Here is a 24,121-nt window from a genome sequence, read left to right as displayed (position 1 = left end):
AAGAATTTGTATCTCACGGTAAAAACGATAAATTCCCGTTGATGACGTTTTTGTGTAAAAGCTGAAGGAAGGAAGGAAGGAAGGAAGGAAGGAAGGAAGGAAGGAAGGAAGGAAGGAAGGAAGGAAGGAAGGAAGGAAGGAAGGAAGGAAGGAAGGAAGGAAGGAAGGAAGGAAGGAAGGAAGGAAGGAAGGAAGGAAGGAAGGAAGGAAGGAAGGAAGGAAGGAAGGAAGGAAGGAAGGAAGGAAGGAAGGAAGGAAGGAAGGAAGGAAGGAAGGAAGGAAGGAAGGAAGGAAGGAAGGAAGGAAGGAAGGAAGGAAGGAAGGAAGGAAGGAAGGAAGGAAGGAAGGAAGGAAGGAAGGAAGGAAGGAAGGAAGGAAGGAAGGAAGGAAGGAAGGAAGGAAGGAAGGAAGGAAGGAAGGAAGGAAGGAAGGAAGGAAGGAAGGAAGGAAGGAAGGAAGGAAGGAAGGAAGGAAGGAAGGAAGGAAGGAAGGAAGGAAGGAAGGAAGGAAGGAAGGAAGGAAGGAAGGAAGGAAGGAAGGAAGGAAGGAAGGAAGGAAGGAAGGAAGGAAGGAAGGAAGGAAGGAAGGAAGGAAGGAAGGAAGGAAGGAAGGAAGGAAGGAAGGAAGGAAGGAAGGAAGGAAGGAAGGAAGGAAGGAAGGAAGGAAGGAAGGAAGGAAGGAAGGAAGGAAGGAAGGAAGGAAGGAAGGAAGGAAGGAAGGATGGATGGATGGATGGATGGATGGATGGATGGATGGATGGATGGATGGATGGATGGATGGATTCATTCATTCATTCCCATCGGTGTAGTTTAGTAGCATTTAGTATCTTTTAGAGCAGTGTTTTGGGGGCTCCAAAGACTGAATGTGGTGATAGATTTATAGTTACAAAAGTGGAGTTGAATTGGTATTTTTTCTATCGTCATTTTTATCGTTCGGGATAAATGCCAGAAATTATCGTGATAATTTTTTTAGTCCATACCGCCCATCCCTAGTTTATACAATGTCAAAGGAAAAGATACAAGTACTGGTCTTAGAGAAGCAATTGTAGCTCCCAAAAAGAGTTAGAAAACTATTCCCAAAGAAGATGCATTTCAGTTTTCTGCGTCACAGTTAAAAGAAGACCGAACCAATGTGTTTTTTTTTGAGGGGTTGCAAAAGAAAGCCTCTTCTGCTTTCAATAAACATTGACTCACAACAGTTTTTTTTGTTGTTTTTTTTTTTTACTTAATCTACATTATAAGTGGCACAGAGGAAAATTATGTTATGTGTTGTTTGTCTGAGACAACTATGATCCAATTATTCTGTTCTTAAAAAGACACAGGCACAAAACAAATTGAATTAAAAGAGAGAAGGTTAGTAACTTTTGTGCATAACTGAGTTTTACTGATTCAATTTTGCCAAATGTTTCTTGAGGGTTTTGGTTATTTATATAATTTTCACCCCAAACTGACTTGAAATAAAAGGAAGCTGTGAACTGTTGAATATCAATATGACACAAAAGATGAAGCAGGCTTCAAACCTCATCCTGTGTAACCCTTGTCATGCTTTTGTTTTCCTACGTGTTATTTTGAGATAGACATCCTGTTTGCACACACTACTCTCAGGACACTGCCTGTAACTTTATTTCTTAAACTCTGTATGTAAATTAGTTTTTAAAATAAAGCAGTCAACATATTGGATTAGTTTGTGTTTTGGGGAATACTCTAGACTATAAAGGGGCCAGTCAGTTGTACCGTAAGTATCTGCAGGATGCTGTCATTTCCTTTTGTTTAGATCAAATTAGTCACCAGAGATCTGGAGATTCATTGACACGAGGAAAGATTTAACACGAACAAGCATTTCTATGTAGTTTGGTTCACACATTATGATGAAGTTGTTTTCATCTTGAATAGAAAGTGTGATATAAAAAATGAATCCAAGAAACAAATAAAAAAAATGTCAGTCAAAAGAGCCCACTCATACTTTTTGGCAAGATGTAGGCAGCTCCTGACTCGATGTCATGGTTGCTCACTCCCATAGAAGGTCTTAAAAAAACTGGAAAAAAACCCTCTGTGACGTCATCCATAACTTTTCTGAATAGTTAGAAGCTCTGGTCACCGCTGTGGTGAACAGCATGTTGGCAGGAAGCCCTGGTTCCGCCCAGTAATTGTTTGTAACACACCCACCTAACCTCAGTCACCACCAAACGCTAACCATCTTATTTCTACATTGAGTCTCAGCCAGAACTAAGATTGATGACAGTTCCTCGACTGACCACTAGAGGCTGGCTGCAAAAGCGAGTCAATACTTTACTTTTGTTAAAATGTCCAACTTTAGAGTAGAAATAAACATATTTACAGCCTGGTTCAAAAAAACGTTTTGGTCTCAATCTTTTGATTTCACATCCATGACAACTCTGAGGAGGGTGAGTTTTCTTCCACCACGCCAGGAGAATTTATATAAAGCATTAGATTAATTTCTAATATGATTCAGTAATTGCCATGCCACCCCGCTTGGTGAAGCGGCCACCCATTTGTATTAACCCAGCCTCAGGTAAACGCGATTCATTTTTGATCTTGCTGTTAAGTCAACAGGTTAAACGGTACATTCCACCATAAACGTCAGATGGCAACTATACAGAGTAGGCAGAGTTCAGGTTGAAGGAGTTGGGAGCTAAGCTAACTTTGATTGACATATGGTAGGCGTGTTTCCCTCACCTTCCAAAGCAACATAGCTGCACCCCACATGATAAAAAATGGGGTTCAAAACTGGTCCTCAGAAACCACTGAGTCATGTGATTTAATAGTGCATCCATTGTTTTATACAATCTATGGCGTGACGGCCCCAGGGCCTGCTATGGTGTGTGCTGTGTACTGTATTTGTGTGTGTTTGTCCTGCAGGTCCTTAGATGGGCGGAGCCAAACCTGACTAGTAATCTGGAGCACCTGGCCACTGCTCCCACATGACTTAAGGCTGCCTGCCCAAAATGCCAGGGTGGCTGCCCCAACATGTACCTCATATTTCTCATTGCAGCCATGCACCTCCATACACCACTGATGCTGATCTCCACACCCCATTGTAGTTATTTTTGCATTTTCCTTTAATAAACTTCAATTCGTTGATCTTAAGTTCCGTGCATCTCCCTCATTTGTTGTGGCCCGCGAGCCGGTTATAACAATGTTCACCACAATAAACCGGACAAATCCTTCGTGACATCACCCACACGCTTTCTGCTGTGCAGTTTCGAAGCCTCTTTTTCCTCATGTTGCACACTGCCATGTTGCAAGTGGGCGGGACAAACAGGTGCTGTAAGCCAGCTGCAACCCCACCCACTTTATTTCAATCAAAGTTAGTTGTGGCTTCCAGCTCCTTCAGTCGATCCACCCTGGAGCAGCTGCTGGCAAACATTTGCAGCAGAATATCCTATTTCACATGTCACTATGGTGAGTACATCTGAAAATGATATCAGGCTAAGCTTTGCAGCCTGATGAAAATGATGGTGGTTAACCATTGTCTAAACTGTTTATCAATCAAAAGTCTGCACCCCTAATTATACATAAGTTTATTGCTTGATATAAGTTTACCTTATGTGGTACAATTATTTAGAAAAAAAAACATGATTTACTGCAATTGAGTGCACTGGTGTTTTCTTTACTTTATTTAGTAAACTTCCAAACATAGTTTCTTTTTACTTTTCTGTAACAACTGAATACAAATTGAAATTATAAAATGATTATCTTCACCTCCTTATCCAGAACCCTGTTCTTTTCTGCTTCCTGTCTGAAATAACTTAATAAAAGTAAATGGAGAATTATTTCACAACTACAAGGCCTGTATGTGTAAACCTGCTCTGAAAAGTGTCAGCAGCACTAGTGTGAACTCACTAGTAAATTTACATCTTTATCTCTCACTCAAGAAAACACTGAAAACGACCTTTGAATCATAGGATAGCCTTCATCTAGGAATTAGTGAAGTAATACTAAAACAGTACTTGTGCAAAGGTAAATGCTAAATGTTTTTTTTAATAAAGCTATGTCCAGATGCAACTGCCAAATGTACCATTTGGGCATATTCTGGCAACGTATGTGGCATTGGACCTTTCTCAGGTTCCAGACTGGAAATCCCATGGTACAGTATTTCACTGCTACAACCATCCATCTGTCTGGGGTTTGTTGCAATGCACCTTTAGTTTTGTGGATGTGTCTTTTGGTAATGGGATGCATTTATACTGGTGTGACGCCATGTGTGCATACTTGGCGGCAAACTGTTTTTTGACTGCAGTTGAGGCGTATAACCATATGCTGCATAATCAGTAAAGTCTGTTTAACTGGAATGGAACGGATTAAAATCATCATCAGGGATGTTTTTATGCCTAATGCATAACAATTACCCGTCAACAAAGTAGCCTATATCAGTGACTCAGTGGAAAGTCACTTGCATTCACTGATCAGTATATCAATACATAGCACAGTGTTTCCCAATCCTGGTCCTCGGGGCCCCCTGTCCTGCATGTAGATGCAAGTAGCTGTGTTATCAACAGACTTGTCCAGACCTTGATGACAAGCTGATGAGGATTGTTAATTAGAATTAGGTGTGTTGAAGTTGGGAAACAGTATGCTTATCTATGCCACCCAATTACAACTGATTTCGACTTATTTCCTTACAAACACCAGGAAACTGGACCATATTATACCGGTCATGAAATCACTACAGTGGCTTCCAGTGAGTCAAAGGATAGAGTTTAAAATCTTACGGCTGGTCTACAAAGTACGACGGAGTATTAGGGCCAAACTAAGACAAAAAAAAATGAAATTACGAAAATAAAGTCATAATAATATGAGAATAAAGTCGTGATAGAATAAAGTCGTAATATTATCAGAATAAAGTCGTAATACTACGAGATTAAAGTCGTAATACTACGAGAATAAAGTCGTAATAGAATAAAGTGGTAATATTATGTTAATAAAGTGGTAATATTATGAGAATAAAGTCGTAATATTACGAGAATAAAGTCGTAATATTACGAGAACAAAGTCATAATGTTGCGAGAATAAAGTCGTAATAGAATAAAGTCGTAATATTATGAGAATAAAGTTGTAATATTACGAGAATAAAGTCGTAATAGCCTATTACAAGAATAAAGTGGTAATTTATGAGAATAAAGTCGTAATATTACAAGAATAAAGTGATAATTTATGAGAATAAAGTGGTAATTTACGAGAATAAAGTGGTAATTTATGAGAACTCTAACAGGAAGAGCCTCTTCTCCCTGTGTTAAAATGAGGAATATTGAGCATCTTGTTGTCTTATATTTATATATTATATATTACGACTTTATTCTCGTAATATTACGACTTTATTCTCATATTATTATGACTTTATTCTGGTAATTCTACGACTTTATTCTCATATTATTATGACTTTATTTTCGTAATTTCCATTTTTTTTGTCTTAGTTTGGCCCTAATACTCTACCATTACTAATACTAATATAGCAATGAATGGTCTTGGACCAAAATACATGCTGGATCTGTTAGTTCCCTATGAAGCTCCCAGACCCCTGAGGTTCATCTGGATCTGTTTTGTTGTGGTTCCCAAGAACCAGAACCAAGCAAGGTGAGGCAGCGTTCAGTTATTCTGCTCCTCACCGGTGGAACAAACTTCCTGTAGACCTGAGGTCTGCTCCAACTGTAGATCCTTTAAATCAGGATTAAAAACATTACCGTTTACTGAAGCGTACTCTTAAATTAAATACTTACCTGCTGTACTCTACTGCCCTTACTTTTTAACAACTTGTGCTTTTTATTATTTTACCTCTTTTCTTATCATTTTATTTAATTTTATTTGTTATTTACTGTTTAATTGTGTCTTGCTGCTTTTAATGTTGATGTAAAGCACTTTGAATTACCTTATATTGAATTGTGTTATACAAATAAACTTGCCTTGACTGGCCTTATTTTGAAAATGCACCCAGACCTCTATACATTTTCCCCATGGATATGTTTTCCCTTCTCAAATTAAACTATACATGTTAATGGAGTAGTTTATAAAAGGAAGGTGATTCAGTTTTTCCTCCAGTAATGACGGGGGCACAACAGCGACAACTAAGAGCAGGAGTCCTGTGTTGCCTTCACTTGCCGTCGAAAACAATAGTACTTAATTTCTCTCTCCAAAAGGGAAACAGTTAACGTAGCTAAGAAGTCCAGCCATTAAATTATCAAAGTCAATTAATGTTTCAGTACTCATTGTTTCGGTTTGTTTACGTCGGTACTGTTTTGCAGTGGGCGTTTAGGGTCATGTGTTCCCGTGCCGATACAGCTAATTACGAGGGCGAAAAACGCACCGAGCAGATGGAGGCCGGTCCTCCTTCTGCTGCACGACAACAAGCACAGAGACTATAAAACGCTCATCGCTGAGCGCAGGGCTGCGGCTATGACTCCAACAATTGCCGGACACGCACACCACGGTGCCACCGGCACTAATTTAAGGGTTAACTCGGTTTTAGGCTTGCAGCCAGTGTTTGCTAAATCAAGCTTGGCACGCTAAAATCAGGTTGAGCTCCTCCTAGAACGACTAGCGGTGCTGACTGCAAGACACTGTGCATGTGTTTTTTTTTATTTTTATTATTATTGCATGTGTTTTTTTATTTTTTTAATTATTTATCCACCTGGACATTTAAGAAACCAACGAAAACTGGGTTATTTGTTATTTCCAGTGAGCTCTCTGCGGCGCAACTGCGCCCAAACAGCAGCGCTTTACGCTCTTTACGCACGATGAGTGATTATTATGGAGATGTGAAGTTTCATCTTGACCAGAATAAGCCGTCTGCCGGGGATGCAGGGAAGGAGGACCCCGAGGAGCAGCTTCACGTCTCAGCCTCTCCAGAGCGCTCCAGCAGCATTGGATCCTTTCCCATCTCTAAACAAAGGGGTAAAAGTCGCACCAAGCAAGGGAAAGATGAGACGACTTGTTGTGTAAAACCGGTGTCGGACTGGCCATTGCTTGGCTCTGCTGCATATCCTTCTCCCGCTGTGATAAACTTGAATAATCCGGGATGTGAGCAGGCGCTTCGCATCAAGGGGACTGGGAAGATCCTGCAGGGCAAGGCGGAGAGCAATGGCAACTGTGGCTCCAGAAATGTGCAGGAAACACACAGCCGTGAGGACGGATGTGTTTGTTCACTCAAGAGAAAACCCGTGACAGTGGACATATCTAAAGCCAAAACCTCCCTAGAGGCCCTGAAGTTGAGCATCAAGCAGTTGAAGTGGAAAGAGGTGTGTTGTGCAAGAGTTTCATCAATGCTTTCTTATTTCTTATAGATGTAGGCAAGGGCGCAGGTTTGGTCTCAACATTGGTAGGGACGATATAACAGCATAACCTGCATGTACTTTTTGCTGGGGACGGGACATTAATAAGACCAAACAGGTGAATGGGGGTCAGGGCTACATTTGTCACGAATATGAATCTAATTAATTGATAGGCTAAATGATCAATGCAAAATAAATCTGTATTGACTTATACTAACTTTCATGTGTATTGGTTCACCTGATACACGGTTCGATTCAAACCTTTGTTTTCAAAAACTACTAAAGAAACATTTTGAAAACATCCAGGATTTTATTAGCAATTTAAATTGCAATATTTGAACATAACTTAAATACACAATAAATACAAACTTATTAATAGTCTCTTACCTACTACTTAACCTATATATGGAACTACATGTTGGCCTACATTGTCCTTCACCACAAAAGTAATACATTGCTTTAATTGGTTGTCTCTTCACCTTCTTCTCCCTTATTTTCATCTCTAAAATGCATCAGTGGGTTGAGCAATTATGGAAAAAATGGTCAAGTCATCAGCCAATCAAACGTGCGTTTGAGGGAAAAAAATGGACCGACAAATTCAGCAAGTGAAAAGGGGTAAATGCAAGTCTGAACATAATGAAAATAATTCACTTAATAATGGTAGGGTCCATTCTATCCTTACAACATTTGGGAAGACAATCTAAATTACCTTTATATCTGAACTCATTATATAATGCAAATAAGGTTGCTTAAAAGTTGGTGGGGACAAGCTACCTGAAAAGTTTGTAGTGTTATGTCCCTACCGTCCCTATGCAAACCTACGCCCTTGGATGTAGGGTTGCCTCCTTTCAGAAATAGAAATAAGGGACACCCCGATTTCAGCAGAGCAGGCACCAAAAAAAGGGAGATCCCCAAAACTTCTAAACTGCATAAAAATGTATTTATTTTATATGAAAAAACAAAACGCTTTGATTTGAAGTTTAAAGTGCTTTAATAGCGTTGAACTTGCATGACTGTACAGACAGACAGCCGTACTAGCAACTGAAATATCCTCCTATGCTACGTATGTCCACCTCAGCCAGGATGTATAATATAGCCTACAGGTGAAGAATATGGTGTAAAAGTTAATTTATTTCAATAATTCAACTTAAAAGGTGAAACTAATACATGTATATTTATTACATAGTCTCATTACAGGCAAAGCAAGATATGTTAAGCCTTTATTTGTTTAATTTTGATGATTGAATTGTTTATTGATTTCATAATATATTCTATTTTTTTTTTTGATTTTTTATTTGGAGTTTTCATAAACTGTGAGCCATAATCACCAAAATTATAACAAATAAAGGCTTGAAATATCTAACTTTGCATGTAGTGGGAAATAATATATTTGTTTCACCTTAAGTTGAATGAAAAGACAAATAAAGTTTTGCAATATATTCAAATTTTCAGACCGTCACCTGTATATTATGACATAAATAGATAAGAGCATAATATGTGTCTGTATTGGTTCAATACGGAACGCAACTTTTAATTCCTAATTACGGAACAATTCCGTATTTCAAGGGACGGGTGGCAACCCTGTATAGATGAGATACTGCTGTGGCAGTGTGCTTTCCTCTGCAGGTTTCATTTCTAGTAAGTCAGTTAAGAGAGCTAATAGCTGCTTTAGGTAAGAAGCAGCGCATTGCTTGATCCAGATATAACCTTTGACATCAGCGTCTCGCTGCATTACAGTTTCTTTGGGATTACAAGTTTAGGGGTTTGTCACTGTCACAAATAGATGAAAACTTCGGTGTCAGTTTTCTCGACAAGCCACCGACTTTTAAACATTTTTTTGATGCCTACTTCCAACCATGCACATCCATTTTCAAGCTGCCATGATGACTTTTCTGTCTTATTTCTTTGCGTTTGTAATTGGGTGCATTAGACAGCTACTTTGCAAGCAGCATACAGCAGGGTAAACACACGCACTGAGACTGGAAAGCCATTTTTATTCTTTTTCCTCTTCAGTTTAGTTTAGTTTAGTTTATTTTGCACATAAAACAGAACAGTAAAAACAAAGGTCAAATGAAGCATTGTGCAGGAGAGGTGGAAGCCAAAAAGGCTTATGAAAATGCCTCCCCTTTATAAAACAAACATAAACAACAATAACAGCAAAAGCAAAAACACAATATAGAAATACATAATATAAAACAGAAAAAAAAGACAATTTAACATGAAAAAGAAAAACAATACTGAATTATTGAAAGATGGGAAAAATGTAGGATAATTGCATGAAAAAAAAAATACAATTTAACAACTCCAGAAGTGTTTCTGATCTTAACTAAAAAATTATTCTTTTGAACAAAGCCAGTGAAGATATTGATTTTAGTGATGTAGGTAAATTGTTCCATAGGGATGGTGCTCTGTATTTTAAAGTGTGTTGATTGATTGAAGTCCGGCATAAAGGAAGGTAAAAGTCCTTTTGAGTGTCGTGTCTGATATGATTCAAATGGATAACTGAGGAAAACTTAAAACAATTCTGGAAGCTGAGAGGCAGGTCGTGAGATGAATATACATACTTATACATAAACACACAGGTTTGATAGATGTTCACATTGAAGACAGATAACAAATTACATTTTCTAAAAAGAAAAATAGAAGATTCTGTTTTTTTGGCAAAAGTAACCATTCTCAAAAATTTCTTTTGGGGTAGCAGGATCTTATTGAAAAAAGTAGGAGGATCTTATTGAGAAAAGTAGGACATGTAGCTGCCCATACAGAATTACAATACACAATATATGGATAAATTAAATTATAATAACAAGATTGATTCACCAGTGATCATATTCTACTCAAAATACCAATTGACCTCATAGTTTTTTTACAGACAAGTTCAGTATGGCACTTCCTTTTAATTTTTCATCAACTATGACACCTAAGAATTTAATAGAAGAAACTTGAGTTAATTTAACATTGTCTATGAATATTTTGGCCTCTTCCTTAGTGTATGTTTTGTTTTTATTACAAAATATCATTACATTTGATTTGGATGTATTAAGAGAGAGTTTACTCATCTGAAACCATTTACAAATTGATGATAGCTCTTCATTCACTTCGAGGATCAGCGAGGTAAAATATTCATGTGAAGCAACGAGGCATGTGTCATCAGCAAATAAAAGAGGCAGTACATTATGACAGACCATTGGCAAATCATTCATATAAATCAAAAACAGGAGCAGCCCAAGAATGGAACCTTGGGGTACGCCACAATGTAGCTTAGCTGTCCTTGAGCTAAGCTACATTGGTACAAGGCATTAGTCTGGTTACTCTGGATTTGACTTTAATTCCCAGAGGCCTGTGTCAACGGACACAGAAGAAACTGCTTGACAACCCACAGCCAGACTTTTTCTAACCCAATGACGATAATTTACAGGCGTTCCTTCTCCACTGCACGCCATTTTGGAAGATTTTGTAGATATTACTTGCTTGGCCTATGTCACATGCTTTCTTGTTGACTGGTTGTCTGCCGGTTCGGTGGTGTTCAGAGGCGGTTTCTTCGGTCAAATCCAGGAGAACCAGATGGATTATTTCTCTTGAAGAGATGACGAACCAGGATAGCTGAGCAGGCTGAAGAGCTTTATAAAAAAAAAAAAAAAAAGTCTCCAAAAATGTGGCCATAATAATCTTAAATGGAATTTTGAAATAATTTACGAATATTAAATTCTGATCTCCAAAAGTGGCTTGTACCTAAATAAAGCAGTGTTGTGTTTATGTCATTCATCTATAAACACGTAAACAATAATAAGACAGTACATTTGTTTATAAAAAAAGAAGAATATTCTTTTCTTTTCTTTTTTTTTTTTTCTTTCGAGACTGCTTCTCAAACTAAATATTTTGACGTGGCCGCTTTCACTACATCCAGCCTCTCTGGGAGGACGCCTGGGTATTCCTGGGTGAGACGAGAAATACAATCTCTCCAGCGTGTCCAAGGTCTCCCTCGTGGTTGGACACGCCCGAAACACCTCCCCAGGGAGGCAACCAGGAGACATCCTAACCAGATACCTGAACCCCCTCCACTGGCTTCTCCACGTGCAGGAGCAGCGACTCTGATCCCAGTTCCTCCCAGATGACTGATCACTCAGATGCTTTATATGCAATAACTTAATTACTCGGATGAATCATCCAAGCAGATCTGAGACGGCGATGTATGACTTTACTTTCTTTTAAGCCAATAATTTGACTATTTACTCAGCCAGAGTCATGCATTTTTCAATTTGCATGTGTTAAAATCATAGAGGATAGCTCGAGTTTTTCTAAACCAGGGGTCGGCAACCCAAAATGTTGAAAGAGCCATATTGGACCAAAAACACAAAAAACGAATATGTCTGGAGCCGCAAAAAATGAAAGGTCTTGTATAAACCTTAGAATGAAGACAAATGGTGAAAGGAGAAATGTCGAAAAAAAAGTCAAAATGTGGAGAAAAAAGTCAATATTTAGAGAAAAAAGTCAAAATGTTGAGATTAATTTTGAAGTACAATCTCGAGAAAAAAGTTCAAATGTTGAGAAAAAAGTCGAAATGTCGAGAAAAAAGCCGAAATGTCGAGATTAAAAAGGAAAGGAAAAAGGAAGAAAAAAAAGAGGAAAAAAAGGAAAGAAAGAAGAAAAAAGAAAAAAAACAAGAAAAGAAAGGAAAAAAAGAGAAAATAAAGACAGAGAGAAAAAAAGGAAGAAAACAAGAAGAAAAAAGAAAAAAAAACAAGAAAAGAAAGAGAAAAGAGAGGAAAAAAAGGAAGAAAAAAAGAAGAAAAAAGGGAAAAAAGAAAAAAAAAACAAGAAAAGAAAGAAAAAAAGGGAAAAAAAAGAGAATAGAGAAAAAAAGGAAGAAAAAAAAGGGGAAAAAAAGGTGAAACATTTTTGAAAAAGCTCCAGGAGCCACTAGGGCGGCGCTAAAGAGCCGCATGCGGCTCTAGAGCCGCGGGTTGCCGACCCCTGTTCTAAACGAAAAGCACTAACATTAAATCTTTTACGAGGCGGACATCTCATCTTGTTCTCTTTGCTCCGGGCCATAAGTGCAACCTGTCCATTCTCAGTTTAGTGCAAGTAATACCTGTCGTTGACTATTATCACTCTCTCCATTATGTATGAGTAAAGAATGGCAGTTGGATGAGACAGGTAAAGTGAAGACTCCTCTTACCGTCACTGACCAAGCAGTGACACTTGAACCCCAGCAGCTTTGGTGGGAACACCAGTAGACAGAAGCCCGATACGTTACCCCCCTTTGCCTGCATGACACCCCCCCCCAACAAAGTTGGCATCACTGTAGATCTTGTGTCCTTTTGATTGCACTTGTCAACATCCTTAATGGGGTTGAAACGCGAGTAGCCTTAATCCGGTTGTTCCCGTATAGAGTGAACTTAGAGTTGTAAAACACGGTTCAGTTAAGTATGTTTACTCCACACGAACAAAGGATAAAAGGTTGGGAACTTCATGCTATCACTTTCGAGGGATGTTAAGAGGACTTTGCTTGTGAAACTGCATCTAATACATGTTACGGTGCTCTTTGCTCTAAGAGACAGCTGTCTACTGACTTCCCACTTATGGTATTCTCTTCCACGGTGAGGAAATCATCAGCCGTTAAGCTCTTCTAATCCAATAAACTTGTTGTCTTCTTTGAGGCAGCGATGATGGCAGTCTGAGTGACAGTTGTGGAAAAATGGGACTAATGACCAAGCGTTTTATTGTAGTCTGTATTTTGAACTAATGGGTAAAAAAAAGTGTCTCGAGAAAAGAAATTCAGCTGGAGGTCCAAGGTGTATTAATCCATACGAACTGGAGATGGCAACATTTGGTTCCAGTCCTTTAGAAATGTCCTGAAATGAATTTGTCCGTTCTTCCAGATGCGGTGAGGGTATTCTTATGTCGCGTCATCTGCCGCGCTGGTATTTATAGCAGATCTTTAAGTTGGAGCAGGATTTCCCAGCTTCCCGGTGTCACGACAACACATTAATGGGATGCCGCTTGGTCACGGCTTTAACCCCGTAGCGAAGCAGCAGGGTGGGTCGTATGCTATTTAAGGGAAGAGATGAACCACTGCTGATCTTCCATCGCCGTTTGCTTTAGAGCTCATGATGTCATCAAGTCAAAGATAGACGCCACGCCACACTGTGCTGCTTGCCCAGCTCACTCTTGATGTTTATTTCAATTGTAATCAGCTGTGAGGACATTCTTAAATTGAACTTCAGCCGATTAGTTTGAGTGGAAGCAGTGGTGTAAAGTAACGAAGTACAAGTACTTCGTTATTGTACTTAAGTAAGATTTTTGAGAATTTGTACTTTTATTGATACTTTCATTTTTCTGTACTTTTACTTTTACTTTGTTACATTTTCAAGGAAAAAATCGTACTTTTAATCCGCTATATTTAAAATTGGACACGTCGTTACTTGCTACAAATTAAAGTCTTACATTAAATAAAAATGTAGGCTATTGCCGTGAGAACCGCAGAGCGGGGGCTGATTTATGGTTCCGCGTTACACCGGCGCAGAGCTACGGCGTAGGGTACGCGGCGACGCACACCCTACGCCGTAGCCTACGGCGTAGAACCATAAATCAGCCATAAATCCATATCAGCCTTGAGCGGCAGCCGACCCTCAAGCCGACGAAATTAAAATGGGGTAATGGAAACAAACGCTAAAGGGGTCAGAATAATATCGCCATTATTTAGAGTTGTAAGCAAATTCTTGGATTCTTCATTTCTTTGCAATCCTTTTGAAAATAATTTTGTACTTTGAATTTTGTACTTTTTACTTTTTACTTTTGTACTTAAGTACATTTTACACCATGTTCTTTTGGTACTTTATTACATTTAATTTGAGGTACTTTTATACTTAAGTAATTTTCTTAATGGGTACTTTTTACTTTTACTTAAGTAATTTTCAAGCAGAAAATTTGTACTTTTACTTAAGTACAATATTTTTGTACTTTTTCCACCTCTGAGTGGAAGTCGGTGTTTTATCAGACAATACAGAGATGAGGTAAAAATAATTCAGGACATTCATCAGGGCATTCTGAGCCATGCCATTTTCTTCCCTGGAAAAATCTATATGTTGGTTTTTCTTAATTAATTTTTCAAGAATCCATCTGGGAAACATCCATCCATCATTATCTCTACTCACTTCCTGTGATTCAGATATTTTTAAGAGGGTGCAACAAGGTGCAGCAGTGAAATCTGCTCCTTGTTTTATTATCTTACGAAATATCTTGTAGTTGGAAATCTAATATTCCCTTCCTCTCCACATCCCTTCCTCAGTTTCCTCTGGGAAGACGAGCAGCCTGCGATATCTACTGGCATAGTGCATCCTTCCATGACAACGAAAATATAATCTCAGGGCAGGTCAACAAGTTTCCAGGTATTTTATTTCATCAGTTTCTCTCTCTGAAATCTCATCACAGATGATTTGGGAAGTCGAAGGAGAAAATAGGCTTGGTTTTCAGTTTCTGTGAGCTCACGCAGGTAAGTAGAGAAGAAGAAAACTCTAACTCTTCTTTTCTTGCTGTAATGTAACACACCGGTATAAATGATTAAACGCTGATAAGAAATGAAGAAATTTCAAGCAATCTGTGCAAATATGGTAGAATGTGTTCATTGGTTAAAGGGTGTTTACATGAATTTTCCCTGCACTAGAATCTTGAACACGACTTATGAATATTAGCTCTTTTTGTGAACTTTTTCACGCCATTACAATTATAGTTTCACAAACGTTTGACCTCTCTATCAGCCTTCACAACCACTTGCCTACATACATACTTTACCTACCCCTACATACCTATGTTTGTGCATACATATAAACCACCCATCTCTTAGGGCTGGGCGATATATCGAGATTTTAATATATATCGATATATTTTCAAACGCGATATGGTACGAGACAATATCGTTTATATCGATTTCAATTTTTTTTGTTTTTTTATGATTTTGATATAGCTTATTTTGTGACAAATTGACTTGAATGTTTTATTTGAGATTTGCACAAATGTTTTGTTATTTGCACAACTGTCAACCTCAGTGGAAAAGCCTGCCTGTTACTGTCTACATTGTATTAATTGCACAGTGTATTTTAATTTAATTGTTATGCAGGAAAGGGATATTTGTTTTATTTTATTCAAGAAGCATTTTTATTCTATATATGCAGGCAGTTTATTTTTATTTCATTTGTTTTATACATTTTGATATTGTGCAGACCTCTGTTAATAAAGGTACCTGTGTGACATTTGGCACAAGGCTTTGTATTAAAACTTTGCCTCAGAAAAAAATGAAGCTAACAGAGATGCTATGCTATAATGCTTTGGGGGAAACCCCAATTATGGCACAGAAAAAATATTGATATATATCGAGTATCGCCATTCAGCTAGAAAATATCGAGATATGACTTTTGGTCCATATCGCCCAGCCCTACCATCTCTGAGTTCTGGAGCTGGAGTTTTCTAGAAGACGACGAGGTAAAATATCTTTGTGCTTTCAGTTTATTCTCTAAAATGTTCTTTGTTTCTCGAAGGGATGACTGAAATGCTGAGAAAGGTCAACCTGAGCAGAGCAGTGCGGACCATGCAGGAGCTCTTCCCAGAAGAATACAACTTCTATCCTCGCTCGTGGATTCTTCCCGAAGAGTACCAGGAGTTTTCCACACAGGTGAGAGGCATTCTGTTTCTGCACTCAAAGGTTTAACCCTACATTGTGGGGAAGGAAGGGGATGCCTGAAGAAGGGCTGCCAGTTCAGCACTCAGGTCACAAGGAGACAAACCTCTGATAGTTTACAATCAGATTAACGTGAATCTCTTTGGACTATGGGAGAAAACTGCAGTTTCTGGCAGGAACTACAGAGACGTTACCTGTTTTTAGAAAATTGAACTTGCAGTGTGACTTAATTCAAACTTTGATAATATGTTTTATACACATCTTTAGTTCTTTTAGTCTTTTTTTAACCCATACTTGGCTACACTTAGAGGCAAATAACAACAGCTGACAAAGCTAAAACAGTCTGGACGAAGAAGCGGTTAGAATTTCTGTGAGAAGTTTTTGACAATATTGAGATGTTTTTTTGAATTTCTGTGAGAAGTTTTTGACAATATTGAGATGTTTTTTTTTAATTATCTTTATTTTGTTCTTTTCAGATTGAAAATCTTGCACAAAAGTGTCATTTAAAAGGTAGATGATTAATAACGTGGCTTGGGGAGGTTGCAACTACATGTTTTGTCCAGCAGGAGGAACTGTAACACCAAAATATGAATTCCTGTCTGTTCACTTCAGACCTAATTTAGGAAATATTTATGGTTTTGACTCAAGTATTATCATTAGACTAAAAAGATCTAGTCAAAAAAATACTGTTAGGAATATTTTTGACATGGTGATTCAGTAACTCCAAGGGATGTAGGGTGACTTGCAGCTTTATTTACTAGTTTTGAGTACCAGCTAGTGATTTACACAGTTGCAACAAATTACGTGGCTGTTATTTTCTTTATTGATAACAATGACTGTTTGTTATATTATGTGTTCTTTAACTGTATGGTAACTGTTTTGCTTTTTTAAGATGCAATTATGAATTAGTTTCATGAAACACAAATGATTCTTCATGTCTGTTTTGAACACCTTCCTATAGATCACATCCATTTCTGCAAACATCTGCTGCTAATTTCATTCATTTTTCCTCATGTGTCCTTCTGCTGAAGGTCTGCATGGTGAAGAAGGATGCCACAGTGAACCCCACCTTCATTGTCAAGCCAGACGGGGGCTCTCAGGGGAATGGGATCTACCTCATCCGTGACCTCAGCGATCTGAAGCTCATAGTGGGTTCACAGGCCAAGCGGGCTGTGGTGCAGGAGTACATACAGACGCCGTTACTCATCGACAAGCTTAAGTTTGATATCCGCCTCTACGTGTTGATAAAGTCCCTAGAGCCATTGGAGATCTACATTGCCAAAGAAGGTCTGGCGCGGTTTTGCACAGAGGCTTACCAGGTGCTTATATTGCTGAATAGGGCTGTTCGATTTTGCCCAAAAATAAAATCTCGATTTTTTTTTTTTTTTTTTTTTTAAATCCATAAATTTTCGATTATGATTATTTTGTGAATTGACAAAAGGCAAAGAAATTATTTCAAATATGCTGTTTTTTTATTGAACATTTGCCCCATTGGGCTTTAAGTGCAAACTTTGCTCTTATTAAACCAAAAATGAATGAATAAAGCGCAAAACTCTGTAAAATAAGTTGAAAAAAGTTTTAAAAAATAAAATATAAAGTTTTATCTCTGAAAAAAAAAAATCAGCAAATCAGCACTTGCAAACATACAGTAAGTTATATTTCCAATTAAATAAAACAAGACATTTTCTAATTAAACTAAACTGGGTCTTTGCATGCTAAATAATAATGCAACCCATGAAGGAGGTAGAGGTGTGTAATGTCAGTCATTACATTTGCTATTCACATTTGCAAGTTTTTTGCAAGGAACACGAGCCGGTCTACCCGGTGGCATGTTCCAACGCCCCCTCCTACACTAAAGAGCCTCTCCGATGGGGCACTTGTCGCAGGTATTGAGAGGTATTTCCATCAATCATTAATATGGTATCAATCATTAATATGTGTGCAGACAAGGTAAAAAAAAAAAAAATTAAAAAGAAAAAAAAAAGTGAAAAATCGATTTTACGATTTTCACGTTTTAACATCGTTCTAATTACATAATCGCGATTTCGATTTAAAATCGATTAATCGAACAGCCCTATTGCTGAACAATTCAAACTTACTTACTTACAAGTCAAATTTGTATTTATGCTTTTCTACTAAACAACTAATTAAGTCCATTTCTATTGTTACTATGCAGGAGCCAAGCCAGAAGAATCTGAGCCATGTCTTCATGCACCTTACTAACTACTCCCTCAACGTCCACAGTGGCAACTTTGTGCACTCAGACAGCCAGAACACGGGCAGCAAGAGAACTCTGTCCAGCGTGCTGTTCAGGTTGGCAGCGAAAGGTGTCGACATCAAGAGGGTGTGGTCGGACATCATCGCTCTTGTTATAAAGACTGTCATCGCTGTGGTGCCTGAACTCACAGTCCACTATCAAGCGGATATACCGCCTGGCAAACCAGGGCCCACATGTTTCCAGGTAGGTTTACAGGGGCAATGCATGCACCTGTGAATGTAGTCTGTTACAGTCATGAGTAATAGCTAATCTCTCCTCTTTTAATTCCATGTTTTTATTCTTTTGTGTGAAGGCATAACAATAATAATAATAAAAGTAAAAGAAAAATGATACTGGGTACACCCTTAATGCACCTAAAGGATGTGAGAAGATGAGAGGCAACCAGCGGCTGCTGATGATCAGCCATAGATGAATTCATCAGCAGCAGCTGTGCAACTCTATAAAAGACAGACGTTTTAGCAGCTTGTTGATTGGGGATGTTTAGGTGTTTGTTAACACTGCACCAAGAGGGAAAGAAATAAGCAGTGGTTAGAGAACTCTGTTTCTGCAGATGGATCTGGAAAGGCTCACAAAACCATTTGCAAACAGTTTGGACTTTAGCGTCCTACAGAGAGAGAGAGAGAGAGAGAGATTATTCTTAATAGTTGATGACTGCGAATGATTTCAGACCTCGTCCCAAAGGAAATGCTTTAGCTGAAACTGATTATTTTTAAACAGAAAGAGTGTTTTTTTTTTTTTTTGAAGTTCTCTTTTTATTTAGAACAGCAGTATTCCATCTTACACATTTATGCATTCAATCTTTAAACTTAAATGATTCTGTCCCTACTGTCCTCCAGGCATTTTTTATGAACAGTAATTGGAAACACTAACAGAAAGATAAAAATAAAAAATAAAATAAAAAAAAATAGAAAAAAATAAAAACCAGGGAGCGCACCCATGTTTACAGTCATTACATCACATAAAAAAATAGTTCACATGAAATCAGATGTGATTGGTTTCACATACTCAGTCCATTTGGACCAGATCCTATAAAAGTTTTCTTTCTCAACCTTGAGGGAGGAAGAGATCTTCTCCATAACATAGATCTCGTAGATGATCCCAATCCAGTCGTCAATAGTGGGGGGTTCCCACTTTTAACCATTTCCTCGTAACACATTTCTTACTGGCTGCCAACAGTATAGTCAGCAGTTTTTTGTCTTTTCCATTCCACGTTTCAAACATTATGTCTCCCAAAAATAACGTTTCACAATTCAATGGCATGGTTACATTAAATATATTTTCCACATGCATCTGTATCTCCTTCCAAAAAGGTCTTATAACTTGGCAGTCCCAAAAAATATGGAAGTGGTTAGCTCCTTGAGACCCACATAGTCTCCAACAGGCATCCCCGCTGCCCCGATATCTTTTTTGAATGGGTGTAGAAAGAGTGTTTTTAAATAAGAAGGGGTAGAAACGGGGACAAATATCCTCCCAAACAAAGTGGTAAAATGTACTTATCATACAGAAATCATCTGTTTTAAGTTATTGGTGCCTGTACTTAGGTAAATCAAAACAGGCAGATACAAAAAAAAGGCGAGAAAGGGGGACAAAAGGCAAACCGTGTGGTGGTGCGAATTTACGCTGTCCATCCATGACAGGCTCTTAAGACCTTTTTTATTTATTTTTTTTTTTTTTGGTCAGATAAGTTCTTTACATTCATTTAGTTTCAAGTCTTTCATTTGTAAATAAACATATTTATTGGACCATTTGTGCATTCAGGAAGAAAGTCGTCCAGAGAGATTTTTCACTACTTCGATGTGCCAGATTATAAAAGACACAGCTACAATAAAAACCCAACTCTGCTCAAGTTTAGGTTTGAGTTCAGTGTTTGGAGACCCAGCTGGCCATATCGCTGTTCAGTAACAGCCGTTTGGCCTTCAACAGTTTATTGATTTCTTGCAATGTTTTAGATGACATGTCTTTTTGCATCGCCTTTAATCATAATATCGTCTTTAATAACCATGATGAAGCAGCTGGGGTCAAAAATCGAAATAGTTCACTATTTCCACATCCGTTTCTGTAGTTCCACGTTTCAGATGTTCTTATGTCTTTAAAAGAGCCTGTTTGTGTGTCAGATATTAGGTTTTGACATCCTGCTGATGAAGAACCTGAAGCCAATGTTATTAGAGGTCAACTCCAACCCCAGCATGAGAATCGAACATGAGCGGGAGGTAAGAGACAGGGTCACGTTATCGTCAGCACCCGGCTTTCTCTTAGTTGTACTGCCGTTGTAAGTGCATGTCTGTCTCAGGTGGCACCGGGAGTTTTTGAATATGTTCCTAGTCCAGTGGATGAAGAGGTCAAAGTGGGTGTGATCAGGGACACGCTGCGCCTCATGGACCCTTTCCAGGAGAAATCAGTGTGAGCACACACACATGCACACTAAACACGTTCTGAAGTTTGAGTTCTTACAGCTCTCCCTCTCTGTCTGCCCGCCCACTTTTAAGAACACCATATCTCACTGTTGTCGTCCTTTATCCTTAAGCTTGTTAAAAAGAAAAAGACAATTCAGCTGAGTCATGATGGAAACTCTCACATTCCTGTACAAGTCTCTCCAGGCGAGTGGCTCAGTGTGCTGCTGGCAGCGCGCCTCCTCCGTAAGGCTTTACTGTTTTATTTTATTAAAAAAGCTTATCAGTAGTTTATGTAACGCTTTTTCTCGCTTTCCTCCACTTTGTTGGTCTTCTCACTTTTTTTTTTTTTTTTTTTTTTTGCATCCTGTCAAGTTTAGTTTTGGTATATTTGATGTTCAACAAGTGGCAGCGATATTGTGGGGATAATACTCACTTGTAGGGGTGGGTATTGGGAAGGACCTCACGATACGATACGCATCACGATACTTGAGCCACGATACGATACACATTGCGATATCCCGATTATGCGATATCCCGATTATTATATTCTACATAGTTCACCGAAAAATTTAAAAATGCATTACACATCTTAAAATCCAAGTTGTATATATGTACATCAGATGATAGTGATGGATCTTAAAATCCGAGTTGCACGTTTATCAGATTATAGTGACAATCCATGGTACAAACTGAGTCAAAACAATGTTTTATTATAACTATACAAGCTAAAGTTACAACTTATTTGTATATGTTTTTCATATTATTTACATCATATGAAATTAACATTAAATTTAGTATGAGGTTGCTTTAATTATGTGGCAAATGATAATAAACACAAGGAAGATGGTACTAAAACCAAGGACAGGCACAGTGATCAGTCAGTATAGATATAAATCCTCTGTCCATTATTTTTCATTTTTTAAGGACAGGCAATTGTGTTATATAAAAAATAAATTATAAAATGAAATAAAACGTGAAATAAAACCTGAGCTCAGTGCAGGGCCCTCCCAGGGTTGGTAGAGAGTGGCAATGCCCAGGACTGTCACTTAGGTAGGAGCACTGGGTGATAGAATGGGAAAAAAATCGGGGATAAAAAAAAAAAAAAATGATATTCAAATTTTGAATATCGATATTGAATCAGCTGCAAAAGTATCGCGATATATTGCCATATCGATAATTTTGCCCACCCCTACTCACTTGACTACTTTCATGAGTAGGAATGTACTAATGTAATCTGCCTGTGATGCATTCATTCAGCTTCAACAGAAACACATTGTTTCTCCTCTATGATGAAAGTATATTGCAACATATACATTTAAAAGTCTCTTTGTTTTGAACTCGGTTCAAACTGTAATTTTTCAAACAAGCCTTTGATCAGAACTGTAAATTCTCTTTAATTTAATCTGGATGTACAAAAAAAAACGTGTAGCACTCGACCATAACTTGTGTATGAGTGGCAGTTTTCAATACTGCATACTTTACTACTCATATGTAGTGATTGTTTTGGTAGAGGTGGGTTTTCTGGGAAAAAATGCCCAAAGTTTTTGAGTTTTATGGGTCTGAATGGTTTGATTCAAATACTCCTTAACAAGTGAATGTCCTGCTCAACTAAAATAATGTTGTATATAGCAAGTCTGTACTTGCAGAACATAAATATACATCGATCGAACTAATTGCTTTAAGGTGACTTTCAGAGTAAAATTCATTTATTAAGGAAAGTGGTTTGCAGAAGTATGAATCATGCACTGTTGTGTGTTTTTATCAGTTCTCTTAAAACGCAAACTGTTTTTATGTGTAATAGATTTAAGAATGATGCATTACATAATTAATCATATTTCTAATGATGAATTGGATTACAGAAATGTCAGATTTTATTACTACAGATGTTTGTTGAAGATTGTTAGCAAGGCAGCTTTGTCGTATTTCACTTTAAGTTGGTTAAAGAGAGATGTCTGAAGAGGTTTGAGATGATTCATTTAAATAAAAATCATTATTTAAGCTTCGTGAATTGATTTTGGTTAAATGTCTGAATAGAAAAAAAAAAATCCTGCAGACTTTCAAATTCCCTTAATAGAGACATTTCACAGAATATAAACAAAAAGTATACATGGGGTTAAATTAACATTTACACTGAACTTTGCAGGTTTTTTTTTATCGTTTTTCCTTGTATTTTGTTGTTACTTCTGGCTGAAAAATGTAGCAGTAAAAATAAGCAAACATCAGAAGAACAGCAACACACTTTTTGTTGGCTAAATCAATTAGCGTTAGTGATCGTCATGTACACGCCGGCCTCTGTGAGGTCTTTTCATTAGTTGGACATCCTTCACCTTTTACCCCCCCCAGCTGAAGTGTTTGTTTTCATCACCTACTGTCGCCTTCTGTCGAAGATTTGTCCGGTTTATTTGTTGGCAGAGGTCGTCTCATGTGAATAGGCGTGTGGTGACCCTCTGGTATGGAGGGATGATTGATCCTATTAAACATTCAGCAAAGCCGTTCACACTCCTGAATGATTGATTGACCTGCTTGGCCAGCTTGATAATTCATACTCTCCTCTTAAAATATATAAGACTAATAATAGAAAATAATAATGGTTTCTTTTTTTCATTGCCGTTGGTCTGGACCAGGAGTTCACGAGTGAAGGGTGGTGCGTGTGAAGACGAGGAAGTGGATTCGGAGTTGCAGAGCAGGAGTCGAGATGAGATGGGAAATCTGCCGTCGCTGTGTCTGAAGCAGGTCTACCCCAAGTACACCAAACAGTTCAACTACCTTCGGCTGGTGGAGCGAATCACAGCTCTGTTCATACGCTTCCTCGGGATCAAGGGCAACATGCGCCTCGGGCCCACGGCCTTCCGGACCTTCATCAGGTGCGAACTTTCGGGTTTCTTAATCAGAATCATCTTTATTGGCCAGGTTTGAACATTGTCCAACAAGGAATTTGACTCCGGTTATTTCGCTCTTTAGGCAGTAAATAAACAAATGTGATACTTGTTGACATATGTACAAATAAACAACTAAGGCCACGTTTACACGTAGCCGGGTATTTACAAAAACGGATATTTTCCCCTCTACGTTTTAAAAAATATCCTCGTTTACACGGACCCGCATGAAAACGCTGTTGACGTCATGCCAGCCAATTAGAATCCTGGAAAAAACATCAACAAATGACACGTGTAACTTCCAGATAAGGCTGATTTATGGTTCCGCGTTACACCAACGCAGAGCCTACGGCGTAGGGTACGCGGCGACGCACACCGTACGGCGCACATCGCTGCGTACCTTACGCGGTAGGCTCTGCGTCGATTTAACGCGGGACCATAATTCAGGCTTTACTTCCAAGACGGAACGAGAGTCTGAGAGAATTTAAAACAGGTAAAATAAAAGAAAATATTGTCGGTGGCCAAACAAATTGTAAACACAGGTCGCACTCATGACGCTGCTGGTGACGTTTCTGTCGCATAAAGTGACGTAAATCTCCGTTTTCCTCCGTT

General features: G+C 38.3%; 1 protein-coding gene across 1 annotated transcript in view; it reads left to right on the top strand.

Annotated features, from left to right (window-relative positions):
* Positions 1-6,652: 6,652 nt before the first annotated feature.
* ttll11 (tubulin tyrosine ligase-like family, member 11) overlaps positions 6,653-24,121 on the top strand; it is a 28,494-nt gene continuing 11,025 nt past the window's right edge. Inside the window, exons 1-8 of the mRNA XM_061733308.1 lie at positions 6,653-7,252; positions 14,577-14,676; positions 15,823-15,956; positions 16,994-17,281; positions 18,139-18,423; positions 20,355-20,450; positions 20,531-20,640; positions 23,258-23,497. Coding sequence (XP_061589292.1) covers positions 6,752-7,252; positions 14,577-14,676; positions 15,823-15,956; positions 16,994-17,281; positions 18,139-18,423; positions 20,355-20,450; positions 20,531-20,640; positions 23,258-23,497 — 1,754 coding nt within the window. The 5' untranslated portion in view covers positions 6,653-6,751. The remainder of the gene's footprint in view (positions 7,253-14,576; positions 14,677-15,822; positions 15,957-16,993; positions 17,282-18,138; positions 18,424-20,354; positions 20,451-20,530; positions 20,641-23,257; positions 23,498-24,121) is intronic.

This window comes from Cololabis saira, chromosome 11 (genome assembly GCF_033807715.1).
Source record: "Cololabis saira isolate AMF1-May2022 chromosome 11, fColSai1.1, whole genome shotgun sequence".
Taxonomy (NCBI): Eukaryota; Metazoa; Chordata; class Actinopteri; order Beloniformes; family Belonidae; genus Cololabis; species Cololabis saira.
The sequence above is the reverse complement of the archived record's forward strand: the minus strand, read 5'-3'. Positions and strand labels throughout refer to the sequence as shown.